Source organism: Entelurus aequoreus, linkage group LG04 (genome assembly GCF_033978785.1).
Source record: "Entelurus aequoreus isolate RoL-2023_Sb linkage group LG04, RoL_Eaeq_v1.1, whole genome shotgun sequence".
Classification (NCBI taxonomy): domain Eukaryota; kingdom Metazoa; phylum Chordata; class Actinopteri; order Syngnathiformes; family Syngnathidae; genus Entelurus; species Entelurus aequoreus.
The window spans coordinates 48,392,826-48,408,966 of record NC_084734.1 but is presented as its reverse complement, the minus strand read 5'-3'; the positions used below and the strand labels follow the sequence as shown (position 1 = coordinate 48,408,966).

At 39.5% G+C, this 16,141-nt stretch overlaps 1 protein-coding gene across 1 annotated transcript in view; it reads left to right on the top strand.

The window, feature by feature from the left end:
- The first annotated feature begins 846 nt into the window (after positions 1-846).
- The window catches only part of LOC133648712 (AN1-type zinc finger protein 3-like), a 28,871-nt gene continuing 13,576 nt past the window's right edge, over positions 847-16,141 (top strand). The window contains exon 1 of the mRNA XM_062045056.1: positions 847-1,386. Within this exon, the coding sequence (XP_061901040.1) occupies positions 1,319-1,386 (68 nt within the window). The 5' untranslated portion in view covers positions 847-1,318. The remainder of the gene's footprint in view (positions 1,387-16,141) is intronic.

Below are 16,141 nucleotides of genomic sequence, written 5' to 3'. Positions count from 1 at the left end.
TAAGAGGTTCCGCAGCCTCCGTAGCAGCTGCAACAGCTTCTTCCCTCAGGCCATAAGACTCTTGAACGCATCATAATAATCCCCTCAATTCCCCCCCAAAACGGATTAACTCCCTAGAATATAAAGACAATATAACATGCATCCATAAACGTGGCTGCATATGCAAAAGTGCAATATATTTATCTGTACGGTAATCTATATCTGCATCTTATTGCTCTTGTATCCTGCACTACAACGAGCGAATGTAATGAAATGTTATCTGTACTGTAAAGTTCAAATTTGAATGACAATAAAGGAAGTCTAAGTCTAATGTAAGGGGATGGGGGCTCCAAAAAATTCTGCTCAGGGTTTAATTTAGCCCTGCCCACTCCCCCTTTCCTGCAAATGCATCAGTCAATTATGCAAATGATCATTTAGTACAGCATCCCCACCACCAGTAGATTGCAGTCCTGTGGGAAACACTCAACGGTTAAGTTTCAATAGTGCACTTTATAAAACGTAAGTACAGTACATGGTAAACAACACAAATAACATAGGCGTATAAAGCATATAGTCTTGCATTATTTAAATATCAAAGACATGCGATTTGAGGCTGCAGTGTCAGCAAGAAGAGACAGGCCTGTCTGAGTGTTCTTTCAACGTGTACTGTAATTACAGTTGTGTAAGTGGAGTCCATTGAACGTGGTTGCAGCTCCACAATCCGCCGTAGAAAGGCAAAATAGTAACATTTGTTGTCGGTAACAGCAATCGTCGTAACATCAGCCAGAATTTGAGTATTTTGCTTTTGTTAGCCAATATTGACATTTGTAGTTTGATGGACGCGTTTCCGGTCCAGCACGGTTGAGACCATTGCGGCATAGATGGGGGAGTAGTCCTGCGCGGTTGGGCCGGCCTGCCTCAGTCACTTTATCTTTGCGGCTCACAACGCCCTTCTGCGGTTTTAACTTGTATAGAATCGTCTTCTAGCACCCCAGCAGGACACTTTTTGGACGGGTGCTGGTTCCGGCTGAAACATCGGGCTACCCCCTCACCTCTGCCGTGTTGGTATCTTCTAACGTCCACAGGTCCAGCTGATTGCTTTGACTACCTTTCAATTATTCCTGTTCCAACTCCCAACGTTTTGTTGGAGTGGAACGACAACCCTTGTGGCCCAAAGCGGCTCACGATCCTTCCACTTTCTTCGCGAATCTCCTGAGGATTGTTAGACACGACGACGGCATTTTTGTTCGAGTCCTCCTCGCCTTTTTTGGATCGTTGCTCTGCCGAGCGAGCAGGCCGCGGACTCATCCCCAGCCTCGCGTAGTTCCTTGTGGCCGCCATGGGCGACACCAGCGAGCGAAGCAAGCCGCCCAGCCTCCCTCCCCGGTGTCCCTGCGGCTTTTGGGGGTAAGTTTTAATGATAAGTCTTCAGACGACATGAAAGTAACTGTGTTGAAGCTAGATATAATATTCTAAAGTCGTCTAAAAGCCTATTGTTGTTGTTCTGTTGAGCAGGCCGAGGGTGGGGGGTTGGGAAGTTGCCTGATAAATAGACCCCCTGCTTACTTTAAAGTACATAAAAAGACACACTTCGCCAACATTTGGCCTTTAACTCGGTAGCAATACACGCTGCCGGTCTTTCGGCTTGGCTTGTGTCGTGTTTAACGACATTTAAGAGGTGACGTTCCCGACGTACAACATGATTTATTGCCAGCAGGTTTCTTCTAAACGTGCCCTGCTGCACTCAACAACCTCAGAAAGAAACACTAACAATGGACAAATCCGGACGAATGTATTTAAATTAATGGGTTGTTTTACTCGTTTCATTCTTTCTGATGTGTCATGTCACAGCGGTGGATGTATGTTGCATACCGGATGTGATTCACTGCATGGCCTGCGTCACCCCAGAAGAAAAAAACCCCACCGTTCTATCTTTTTAGTCGCTGAAAGGAGACTAGAACATTCGCTTGTGAATGCTGATAGGTTGTTGTATATCACAGCATACTTAAGCAATCCCAGAGATACAAGGCACCTATTGCCCCCCCCCTGTGGCTGTGAAATATCATCACAGCAATCTGATTGGATAACTTCTTAGACTTTGTGCAATGACATCATTCCTTGTTAGTCTACCATTGAAACCTTGATCTATTTGATGATTAAAGTATTAATAACTGATCAAAGAAACAAGCTAACTCCTTCTGCCTGCACAATATAAGTACAAGTTGTACCATGAAGATGTTTGATTTCTAGATTTTAGAGGCTCATCATAATAAACAAAATGATTGGCAAATCTGTGTGTAAGATGCATTGTAAAACACAACCATGAACTTAACTTTTTTTTAATGGAACTATTTTAATACTGAATGCCTCTTTGTTCCCCAAACCCCCGCAGAGTTCATTCTTTGGTGTCATAGAGTTAATCCAGTGACCCACCTGTCAATGTCAGGTGACACAGCGCACGTGTGTATGTGGGCTGGGACAAGAATAACACCTGGCTGGTCCACATGTCACCGGGAGTCAGGACCACCACAGTCATGATCTGTTTAGATTGAGACAGTCACAGTGGTCGAAGTGGCATTCAGTGTTTTTGTTAAGAATTGTTGTGGTTACCTTTTTATAGAAACGGTGAAAATAATGACATTGCTACCATGTGTGTAGCTGCAGGTCACACAGTGTGTGCTTTTGTATGATACACTGATAGGTGTGTGTGGAGTGTGTGTGTTTGTGTGGGAGAGAGAAAACTGACATGTACCGTATTTTCCGCACTATAAGGCGCACCTAAAAACCTCAAATTTTCTCAAAAGCTGACAGTGCGCCTTATAATCCGTGCGCCTTATATATGGACCAATATTTAGCCACAACAAACCTAAACTTCATTTTCATAAAGTTCAGGTCTCGCAACTACGGTAAACAGCCGCCAACCTCTTTTTCCCCTGTAGAAGAAGAAGTTCTTCTTCTACGGTAAGCAGCCGCCTCCGTAGAAGAAGAAGCGCGCGGTACATGCTGGGATATATGACTGGACGAGGCGTGCCGTTTTGATTTCCATTTGTTTATGTAAAGACACCAAAATGGCTCCTATTAAGAGACACGCTTACGACGCAGAGTTTAAACTTAAGACGATCAGTCACGCAGTAGAACACGGGTATAGAGCAGCAGCGACACTGACTCGTTTAATGGCGGCAGCATGTTGGATGCCGTATCCGCCTAACTGTTTAATTCGGACACTGAAGAAGAAGAATTTGAGGGATTCGTGGATGAGGAATAACTTCATAAAGTGAGCTTTACATGTTTATTTTGTGTTATGTGTTTTGTTACACTAACGTTTGCGCAACGTTGAGTTATTGATATATTGTTATTGCTCTGCACTATTTCGAGTGTTACTATATTGTGATTGCACTAACGTTTGATTTACCGTAACAGTATCCCTGTTTTTTACGTGTTTATTGAATCAGGGAAAAGTTCCCTCCACTATGTGATATACATGTTGCACTACATGTTATACCTTGCTGTTGTTAAAAGATAAACAAAACACCACGTCACTGACTTTACCTCGGGGAAAATAATAAAACAGCTGTTTATTCATTTTGGGAGTGAACAGAGTTGTCAGAACGCTGGTTTGTAATCTATTAATAAAGTTTGACTGACCTATCTAACTGTTTTGTTGACATTCCCTTTAGCGCAGCTCCATCTAATGGATGCATAGGTGCGCCTTATAATCCGGTGTGCCTTATATATGAACAAAGTTTTGAAATATGCCATTCATTCAAGCTGCGCCTTATAATCTGGTGCGCCTTATAGTGCGGAAAATGCGGTTTGTCTGTTGATGGTAAAGGCTATTCAAATGTGTGTAGTGTTTCTTTACACTGCCTTGGCATGCATACTGCACTCTTTTGCCCTCCTTTTTAACAACTTTGTCAAAGTTTAAAACAATGCTGCAATAATTAAATCAATTTAAAAAAGCTTTGATTTTATTCTGTTGCTTTGATAAATTGTTCAATGAGTTTAATAATAAAATAATCAAATCAGTACTCCATGGAGTGCCGAAAATCTTCTGCACAGCTGCTGCAATAGCTGCGTTGCATATGACGTCACATCCATTTTGTTTTGATGGTCAACCAGCTTGAGTGTAGCATTAAAACAAGTGAGTAAGTGTAGAGTTTGAACAGAAAATGCAGTATTGCTGTTCTTTTCTTGGGTGTTCCACTTATTTAAAATAGAGAGATAGGAAAGAGCTTTGATAGGGTCCCGAAATGAGTCGTTCTTAAAGGTAAAGTCAAGTGAATAAAAGTGTGTAAAAGAAAATGGCTCTTAAAAATATCACTTATCATCCTGGGGAATACAATCAGGCCATTTATATGTCTGCAGTGATAACTTTGTGAAATGTTTGTTTAAACATTTGATTTCTTTGAGAAAGTTTTTGTGATGCAATCAAGTTTATTCTCTACTGTGTTAGTGTTTGAGAGCAGAACTAAACATAAAGAAAGGACAATTAAGAGATTGGATTAGTTTGTGTTCTTTTGTGGTTGCTGTGCCCAAATATAACTATGAAGACCTGGTTGTGCAAATAAATTAACGTCATGTTAAGTCCTAGTAATAAATATTGTGATTGTTGGGCCAATCTAGGGATGTAACAGTAAACGGTATAATGATCAATTTCAGATGGTTATTAATTGTTTTTACATTTTTAATTACAGAAAAAATGTCATTTATTAATGCATTTTAGGCAACACTGCTTACTTCCTGAAAACTGAAGCACTTGCACCGCTAGGCTCGAGAAAACATGGCGGCGGCAACAACACAGACTTTGCTTTGAAAATGTTCCCTCCGAGTTAACGCAGCCGATCGCTTTGTTTCACTTCATTTTAATTGCTTCTACTTCCAAGGAGTCTCGGTGTACGTTTAAGAACGCAATGTTGTTAGAGGAGAAACATATTTGATATTGCGGTTTCATTTTGAAAGTGCAACTAGCGTCAGCCCGACAGTTGCTCGGACTGAGAGTTAGCATGCAGCAGGCGATGTGTTGAGAACGTTTCCGCAACTTGTTTATAAAGTCCTTAGTTTGGGATGGTCGTTCGTCCTGTAATTGAACTAGTAACTTTGTCAGTGTTCCAGTAACATCAATACTAGCTAAATCGTTTGTTAATTTCATCGAATTGAACGCAGGCTGTGTTGTCAGTGAGGCACAAAGATTGTGTATTAGATGTGAGCGGTATAACTCCAGTTTATTTTTGTTGGCCAAACTGTTGCATTTAAGTACATGGTTGTTGGGAGAAGAACAAAGCTTATTTATTTGACTTTATCTTCATTAGCCAAACCTTGTGTTTTATAGTGATATCAAAAAGTAAATAAAATGTTTTTGACATTACTTTTGTTTTTTTCATTCCACAAATTAATTACATTAATAACCATTAATATGAGAAAGCATTTTGTTAATGTTTTATGGTGCAAAATTAATACCTATACAACATATTTTTGCTCAAACTCTTAATGGATCTGTCCCGATACAGCATGTACATGTACACACATTAGTACATGTAAAAATGTATGTGCATAACTTAAAAAAGACCTCTCTATGAAAATGTAAAAATAGATGAAGGCATCATATAATAAAAAAAGATGACGCGCTGATAGTATTAATGAACAAAAACACAAATATTTGTCTTTAAATTTATAGATAACGTTTAACTAGAGCATTTTTAAGCGGTAGAAAATGAATGGATGGATGGATTACAAATTACATGATGTTCCCAATACACTGTTTTACCAAACATAATGAATAATCCTGATTAATAATCGTGATTTCAATATTGATAAAAAATAATCTTAATTATTATTTTTCCCATAATCCTGCAGTCCTATATGAAAGACTTTGAACAATATTTGTATCTATATGGACAAAGAGTGCAGTTATGTCTTATGTCCATAAGGTGCCATCTTGAAACACTTTCACATTTATTTATTTTTATTTATTATTATTTTGTTTCTGCTATATTACTTTGTTTATAATGCTTGTGTTGCTTTCATATGTACATTCAACTTTCTACATACATACATTTTGAATGTTTTTTTTATTTTTTTTTAAATAAAACTTGGTTAAAAGATTTCAGTATAAGAAGTTTTATAAAATTTTAAGCATGTTTAAAATTACCGCGATAATAATAACCGTGATAATTTTGGTCACAATAACCGTGATAAGAAATATTCATTCTGTGACATCCCTAGTCCAATCCAATTTATTTTCATTTTCATAACATAAACTACAAGCTTAGTAGTTGTTGTGCAGGAAAGTCAAGTGCTATATTGTGTCAAGTGCTATGATGCGGTCATATATATATATATGACCGCATTATAGCATCTTTGGTAATATTTGTTAGCATCAAGAAAATATCCTTAATAGTATGAATAAACCAATTTTACAAATCTCGTAGGTTTAACGGCATACTGAATCTTTATCTTTAGCAAACATAGCTGAACAATATGGACATAACTATACAAAATATGAACTTTACATACACCATTAAAAACAACTGTAGACATTAATTTTAGATGAGGCTAGTATTTGTAGCTTGAAATGAACTGTAAAAACTAAAGTCATCCTTTTTTCATTAGCGTCAGGATCACAGCCGCACGCCACTCGTTATGTCAATCAAATACATTATATTGCATGAATAAGTCCAAAATTATCTTAAACAAATTAAAGCTTAATGTATGGACTCCTCCAAATATAAAAACATGATGTACATCTAATCTTTTCTTCTTTAAATCCTTGGAAGTTTTAAAGGAAGTGAGGTCGAGGCGAGCAGTAAAGTCTTGGTAATGATGAATGGTATAAATATTTCAAAAATGTATTTTCTTAAAAGTGTAAAAATCCACTCCATCCCATTTTAAATATTTTTTCAAGGCCAATTATATATTTGCCTCTAAACCTTTCAAAATACGCCCACATTTGCTCTGATACAGGTAAATAAACTGTAGCCTACTGGGACTCTAGACCAGTGGTTCTTAACCTGGGTTCGATCGAACCCTAGGGGTTCGGTGAGTCGGGCTCAGGGGTTCGGCGGAGGTCAAGACACACCCTACTCATCGTGTGAATAAAAACTTCTCCCTATCGGCGTATTACTGATACGGCAACAGCAGAAGTCACACTGATTTGCAGGTGTGCAATTTGTTGTGAGTTTATGCACTGTGTTGGTTTTGTTCTTTGAACAAGGTGATGTTCATGCACGGTTCATTTTGTGCATCAGTAATAAAACATGGTAACACTTTAGTATGGGGAACATATTCACCATTAATTAGTTGCTTGTTAACATGCAAATTAGTAACATATTGGCTCTTAACTAGTCATTATTAAGTACTTATTAATGCCTTATTCGGCATGGCCTTATTATAACCCTAACACTCTAACCCTAACCCTAACCAAATAACTCTAAATTAAGTCTTTGTTACTTAGAATATGTTCCCCTAGTGTCCAAATAACTCTAAAATAAGTCTTTGTTACTTAGAATATGTTTCCCATACTAATGGGACGGCGTGGCGAAGTTGGTAGAGTGGCTGTGCCAGCAATCGGAGTGTTGCTGGTTACTGGGGTTCAATTCCCACCTTCTACCTTCCTAGTCACGTCCGTTGTGTCATTGGGCAAGACACTTCACCCTTTGCCTCTGATGGCTGCTGGTTAGCGCCTTGCATGGCAGCTCCCGCCATCAGTGTGTGAATGTGTGTGTGAATGGGTAAATGTGGAAATACTGTCAAAGCGCTTTGAGTACCTTGAAGGTAGAAAAGCGCTATACAAGTATAACCCATTTATCATTTATCATTTAATGTGTTACCAAAAACATATAACTTTGTCTTGAATTTGAAGACATTTTATTTATTTATTTTTCACTGAAGAAGGGTTCGGTGAATGCGCATATGAAACTGGTGGGGTTCGGTACCTCCAACAAGTTTAAGAACCACTGCTCTAGACCTTCACCTGTAATCCGGAAGTGCCTCTAGGTGATTGCACTCCAGCTATAGCTAAGGCTGCAGCTAACGATTATTTTTCTATCGATTAATCTATAGATTATTTTTTCGATTAATCGGTTAATCTATAGATTATTTTTTCGATTAATCTATAGATTATTTTTTCCTTTTGCCGATTATTTTTTTATTCAAAATGAAGATGAAAAAATAAATGTAGGCCCGTTTTTTCAAAAGGCATGGCTTTTATTTACAAAAAAAAAGAAGTATGGCCACTCAGTCAACATTGACAACAACATGACTAAATATTCTGTAACAATGTAAACATTTAAAACTTTTAACATTTAACAAAATTAAAAGTAGCTTATTTGCTTTTTAATGTGCAAATATAAAAGTCAACATCCAGTGCAAATCTTAATATTCTGCAATAGTATAAGCATTTCAAAAGTAAAAGTATTGCTTTTTTTGCTTTAAAATGTACAAAAATAAAGATAAACATCCAATACAAAAAAGTGCAAAACGAAATATTCTGTAACAACAGTGTAAACATTTCAACAAAAGTGAAAGTATTGCTTATTTGCTAAAATGTGCAAAAATAAAGATAAACATCCAATACAAAAAAGTGCCAATCTAAATATTCTGGAGCACTGTAAACATTAAGTATTGCTTTTAAAATGTGCAAAATAAACATCCAGTCCAACACAGTACACAATAACCAATTCTACTCATTCCAGTGAGTGTCTAACAGTTGTAATGAAGAAAGGTTAGCATGTCTACATGCTTTGGTTCTTTTCTTGTTTACAATATTCCCAGCAGCTGAAAATAGGCGCTCAGAAGGGGTCGATGTGGCTGGAACTGAGAGCTAATTAGCCTTCACCTCAAGCCAGGATTGCGAGCGAGCTGAGCTGCAGTTTAAGTTTCTAGAAGGTCAACGGGCTCATAGTGATGTTACTAGTAGTTGACTGGGAGGTGTTTATTATCATTTGGGGAGAGTCTGCTGCCTGATGCTCACCTGCTAAACACCTATCTGCTCCACGCTGAAGCGATGACTACATGCGCTCTGAATACGCACTGCTGATTGGCTGATAATGCTGCGTGTGTACCAATCAGATGGTTGTGTGGGTGGGACAATGCTGCGTGTGTACCAATCAGATGGTTGTGTGGGTGGGACAATGCTGCGTGTGTACCAATCAGATGGTTGTGTGGGTGGGACAATGCTGCGTGCTGAGACAGAGGCAGACGGAGCAAAGCAGCTTGTTAAGACTTTAGCTTAGAAACTCGTTCGGTACACCCCCGTACCGAACCGAAAGCCCCGCACCGAAACGGTTCAATACAAAACACGTACCGTTACACCCCTAGCAGATACAAATGACACATTCATGTTTTTGTGTAATGATGACAACGTATGCTCGCGCGGACGATTGACTAGTTGATGGTTTTCTTTTCAAATGTTCGTTTATAGCCGTTGTGCTGCTATGATAGGCCATTTCCGCTCGACACAGTGTGCATACAACAACATTATTAGGCCGTTTATTGAAATACTCCCACACTATTGGCATGCTTTCCCCCCCTCGCTCGCACCGCTCGCATCGTCTTCTTTGATCGTCTGCTTTGCGCTTCGCCATGACGGTAGTGTGACGTCATTATGCGACGCGTCGACGCACAAAAACGGCGTCGACGTATTTACGTAACCGATGACGTCGACTACGTCGACGCGTCGTTTCAGCCTTAGCTATAGCGCATACATTAGAGCGGTGGTGTGTGGTGTGATTTTTGTGTCGGAGAAAAGTGGATAGTTTTTTTGTTTATTATTGCGCACATATGCAACTTGTCCAGGGTGTACACCGCCTTCCACCCGAATGTAGCTGAGATAGTCTCCAACACCCACCGTGACCCCGGAAGAGACAAGTGGTACAAAATGGATGGATAGATGGATGTTTAAAGTGCAATTCAGTGTTGATATTTGGCATTTAGTTAAAAAAATGAGGGTTATGGCAAGCTAAGAAAACAACACCACATTACTGTAACTACCAGTGTTCTGAAAATTACTCTTTAAAGTAATTAATTATAGTTACTTAACCAAAAATATATATAATTACTAATGGAATTACTCTTTTTAATAAATGTAATTAATTACTAAGGAAAACAGTTTATGCGTTATGTGCAGTTGAGAGAAGTTAATGAGAGCAATGTATGTGTGCTTTTAAAAGGCAGTTTCTGGTGCCAAGCGACATGTGACGTCAGTGAGTGTTTGATCTGAACTGTTTGAGTTTGATTTAGCAAATAGCGACAGTTTGTCGGCTCTGACGGCTGCTCTGTTGTGTTGGTCAATAAAGAGGAGCCGCTGGCGCTACAGTTCGGGCATGTCCACTGTGCGCGAAGTCAAATGTAGCGAGGGGTCTGTTTCAAGCTTTGGTGCTTGCCAGCCCCCAGATGGCTTTGCACGGCACAGGCCGCAAACAGCCGTAACAAATGCACATCAAAAGATACCGATATGACAGTATTGTCTCAAATATATCTATTTCTGCAGCCTTACGTGACATAGGTCAAACGGAAAAGCAATATAATTATCCGCGCTAAAAAGTAATAACCGCTGCGCAGTATACGGGAGGCACACGGTGTATGAGAGAGTACAGTGTTTCCCCCAGAAAATGTGTTAGTTAAGGTGGTGGGAGGGGGCGTTGCCCGGGATAGGCGGCAGGACGGGGAAGGGGCTGGGTGGGTGGAAGGAACAGTGTAACTCGGCCTGTCGCCATCACATCTCCACCTCATCGCTGCCACCACAGCCTGGGGGGGCAATAGACTACAGACTCTGATTACATTGAACACATTGTTTATTAAAAAATAACCAAATAACAATATCTTATAATAAATAAAAATATTAGAAATAAAGAAGCCTACAATTTTTGGTTGTGTTTTCCGCTCCATTTGCAGAATGGCGATATACGATATACCGTATTTTTCGGATTATAAGTTGCTGTTTTTTTCATAGTTTGTCGTGGGTGCGACATATACTCCGGAGCGACTTATGTGTGAAATTATTAACACATTACCGTAAAATATCAAATATTATTATTTTTCTCATTCGCGTAAGAGACGAAGCAAATGGCAGCAATCGTCACACACACTTCAGCAATCGTCACTCACACGTCAACCAATAAGAATTTGGCGGGGGAGGGTCATGGCAGAAGTGCATTGTGGGTCATGGGATGCTAACTGCTATATGCTATATGCTACTGCCGTAGCTATTAAAATGGATCACATCAACATTGGCGGTAACTTTATAAAACTGAGAAGGACTGAACCAAAATGGCACCGAACAGGAAATCATATACTGCAGATTACAAGCTTGACGTAGTGAAATATGCAGCAGAGAACGGCAATCGAGCAGCAGAAAGAAAGGACATCCCGGAGGCGACACCGGGGAGGAAGATTTCATCAGATTTAGTGATCGGGAGTGACAGATTGTTTGGTAATCGTATAGTATGTTCTATATGTTATAGTTATTTGAATGACTCTTGCCATGATGTGTCACATACCAGGCACGTTCTCAGTTGGTTATTTGTGCGTCATATGGCGTACACTTATTCAGCCTGTTGTTCACTATTCTTTATTTATTTTAAATTGCCTTTCAAATGTCTATTTTTGGTGTTGGATTTTATCAAATACATTTCCCCAAAAAATGCGACTTATACTCCAGTGCGACGTATACTGTATATGTTTTTTTTCCTTCTTTATTGTGCATTTTCAGCCGGTGCGACGTATACTCCAGAGCGATTTATAGTCCGAAAAATACGGTATATATCGATATTTTTTCGGTAAAGTATAAACAAAACACAAAACAGTCCTAGTTACCTGAGATACTAAGTATGCAATTATTATGGCTTAGTAAGTCAATATTTTGACTTAGTAATTTGATGTTAGTTTGTCTAAATTGTCAGACGATCGCTTCTCTGATGTCTCCATCATGTCCAGAAGTCTCTTCTTTATCTGGACGTCTTCTTCTATTGCATTCAGCAACTTTGTCTCGATTGAAAGTTTTCGTTTTAGTCTGTCGTGCTTGTGGTTGTTGTTTTGCCTAGTGAAAAAAAAAATCATTTTTATAAGGATTTTTACAAAATTACATTCAATAAATTACATTATTTGGGATAAACCCACTTTAGCACAGGTGTAATATAGTGACATGTTATTTACAACATGTCAAATGGCCCTCAACATCATCGGGAAACAATGTGTGTCAATAAAGCACTTCGAGGTATTTTAATTTTGACAGAAAAAAAACCCATTTAATGCAACTGCAGTTTTACTTAACTCAATATTATTTATTACAAGAAACTACTCAAAGCATTTTTAATACAACCCTATTTAAATACATCTAAAACAGCTGAACTTTAATATATGCTTGCCATCTTGACTTCTGAAAAAAAGTCAAAAAGCAAATATTTTTGTCACATTAAAACAAATGGGCAAAATATGATTCCACATTGTTGAAAGTGGTCATCTGAGAGCATTTGTAATTGCAGTGCAGTTCATATACAAATGTTTTGATGCCCCAGATACACATCCATTTGCCTTTTAACAATATTACTTCCTAGCAATGAAGTTAGCGCCCACATACTGTACCTGAAGTAGAGCTCTTCTCTCTTTCACCACAGAAGATTGTGGATTGCTCCCATTGGAATCTTGCTGCTCTTGTACATCATTCAGCATATCTTTGTCTGTGACCAGGCTGTCAAGGGTGAATGGAGAATCCGAACTCCTGTGAGAGCTTGTTTCAATATCTGATGTTTCTTTTCCAAATTGAATGGATGTAGTTGAAGGAGAACCACCCCAGATCTGCTCGCATAGTTCTAAGTACGTCAAAACAACTCTACTGTAACCACTTCTTCGACCTGCGTCGACTGCCTGTCTGTACTTTCCACGAATTGCTTTCAGTTTAGTGTCGATAGTTGTTTTTGTGATGTCCTCTTTGTGTGGGGGGGTTGGGGGGGTTAGTGTTTCCCCTAGAGGGGGGGGGGGGGGGGGTACCCACATATGCGGTCCTCTCCAAGGTTTCTCATTGTCATTCACATCGACGTCCCACTGGGGTGAGTTTTTCCTTGCCCTTATGTGGGCTCTGTACCGAGGATGTCGTTGTGGCTTGTGCAGCCCTTTGAGACACTTATGATTTAGGGATGTATAAATAAACATTGATTGATTGAAGAGTGTTAAAGTTGTTTATACGGTCACCCTCAGTGTGACCTGTATGGCTGTTGACCAAGTATGCCTTGCAGTCACTCATGTGTGTCTGCAAAAGCCGCATACACCATGTAACTGGGCTGGCACGTACAGGTTGTAGAGGGCGCTAAAGGCAGTGCCATCACGGCACGCCCTTATTATTGTTGTTAGAGTGAAAATCAGCAGACATTCGAGAGAATAGTTGCCCTGAAATTCGGGAGTCTCCCAGAAAAATCGGGAGGGTTGGCAAGTATGACGCTGTCAAGCGCCATTCATATAAAACTTGCGGGCCGCACTAACATTACATTTTCATATTAAGGTGCGGGACGCGTGTCTGAGACCCCTGGTTTATACATAGCACAAAGCAAAATAAAACTTTGTATGCAGTGTTATTTCATTTTAAATTTCAAAAGAGTTTTGTGGCTCCCATTGTTTTCTTTAATTAGTGAAACGGGTCAAAATGGCTCATTGAGTGGTAAAGGTTGCCGACCCCTGACATAGATAATTCTTTCTTGCCGTAACCCGCCATTTTTGTTATATGCCGCCTCTGGAAATGACGTTTTGGATGTTTCTGATTGACTAAAATGGTCCTAGTGTGTGAATGTGAGTGTGAATGTTGTCTGTCTATCTGTGTTGGCCCTGCGATGAGGTGGCGACTTGTCCAGGATGTACCCCGCCTTCCGCCCGATTGTAGCTGAGATGGGCTCCAGCGACCCCGAAGAGAAAATGGATGGATGGTCTTAAATCCTAGGCTACAGCGCCCCCAGTATTTTGGCATGCGTATGACGCTCATTGTATGCGTTTGCTTGGGGACAGAGATAGTTTTTTAAATGCACACGTGTGGCTGGAGATCTTGTTAAGACGTTAGCTTAGGCGGTTGCTCTTTGTTGTTAAGGTGGCTGCCTTAACAACAAAACGCTGTGGGAAACCCTGGAGTACATGGACACTTGGACTTCACACAAGGGTGTGAAAATACAAAAAAAACCTATTATTTGAGAAATCAGATTAATGTAGTGCATGGAAACATAATGACTGTCGACTTTCATAGAAAGGAAGGCTCTCACGCTCTCTGCAGCTCGCGTTTTGTGTTTCGTCACGAACATGGATCACAAAATCTCTCTACACGAGTACAGTCTACAACATCAGAAATAGATGATTGATTTGTTACTAATTGTTTTTAATTAAGAGTGACTAAAAGGATTGCAGAAATTTCTAGAAAAATAATTCTGAACAAAGTACATTGTACAATAAGCAGCAACAATCGGAAAATAGAGAAAAACAATATTATGTAAGAAAAGATATGTTAATACTAATTATTAACATATATTTGTACAAAATGTTTTGCCTCTTCAAAAAAAATATATGCATCATAGCAAATACCATACCAACTTTATTTATAAAGCCCTTTAAAAACAACCACAGTTGAAGAACAAAGGGCTGTATACCACAAAGAAATAGAGGCAGAGGACAGACAAAAAAAACGAAACATTTAAAACAGAAGTAAAATACACATTGAATAACATAACATCATATTGCCCATGCCCTAGCCACGCCTCCACCTCCACAGGTGCCACTGGATCAAGGCCCCTGTCTGCCAAGGACCGTGTGGTGGCTGCAGGCGCATCAGTCTCCCCACGCTAAAAGACGTCACGCGCAGGCGTCCTCCCGAATGGGAACCCATCCATTCTGAGGACAGTCATACTCGACTACGAGTGACTGCCGATGATGATCTTGGCAATCTAAATGAAACCCTGTAATCACTCACCTGTCAAACCCAGCAGTTAGCAGCACAGTTTGTCGACTCTGATGTCAGCTCTTTTGAATATTTTCACCCTAATTGTGTTACCTCTGGTTAATAAAGAGATTAAATGTGCTTTGGTGGCTGTCATATCTTCTTGTCAACAAACTGGATATTTTGGATGGCAAGTTTGTCACTTCAATTATTGACTGGTTGTTCAATATTCCCATTGTGTATGTTTGCGTATGTTGTTGTCTGCTGTGTCACAGTGTGATGGTGCCTCTTCCCATTTGATATCAAGTTCATTTTAGTGCGGTGCTGCTTGTTGCGTTCACAGGTAAAAAGATATTTCCTGCATTGAACTAGCTGCACTTACGACGCTATCTTGTTGACCGAAAACCACATCAAAAGTAGTGTTCCACGTTACATCAAGCAATTGCTGACCACGTTGTAACGGACCTAAAAGTAATAAATTACATTACTTGTTACCAGTAAAAGTAACGGCGTTACTAACGTTATTATATAACGGCGTTACTAACGTTATTATATAACGGCGTTATTACGAACACTGATTCCGACACATACTCTCTCCCGTGCACACACGTCTTTCCTCACGCACACCTCCTCACTCACCGTCAATATCTTTCAAGCACGTTATGTTTGCGAATATGAGAGCTCTGAATATCAATAATGCATTAACACCAGCTGGTCATTACAAAAGTGTTTTAACAGTTTTGTTTATCTGCAATTACTAGCTATTTTGAAGCGTTGCAAATGTTCCCATCTTCTGCCGCGACTCATTCAGAGGTTGCACAGCCCATCTTCACAAATGTCTTTTCCTCTGGTTTATGAGTAAAACGTCCATTAAAAGTAAACTGATGTTTCTGAATGATTAGTTCTGGTGTCAACAAAGATGTCGATGTGGTTGTCTTTTGCTCTTTATAAAATACTACGTATCTAGTCAAACGCTGCAGTAGCTCTTTTTGGAGACACTGTCCTTAGTGTTTTGGAAGAGAATTACAATTCACAAGTCAGCCCCAATGGAAAAGCTAAAACTAACCAGATGGCATGCAAGCAACGTGACGTGAGAGTATTTCCCAGCCTTACTCATCAGAGGGTCAACTTATATTTTCTGCAACTCTAATAGTTTTATAAGTGTTCAGTGTTTCCCACACATTCATTTATTTGTGGCGGCCCGCCACAAAAGAATTACGTCCGCCACAAATAAAACGTTTTTTTTTTTTTTTTGTC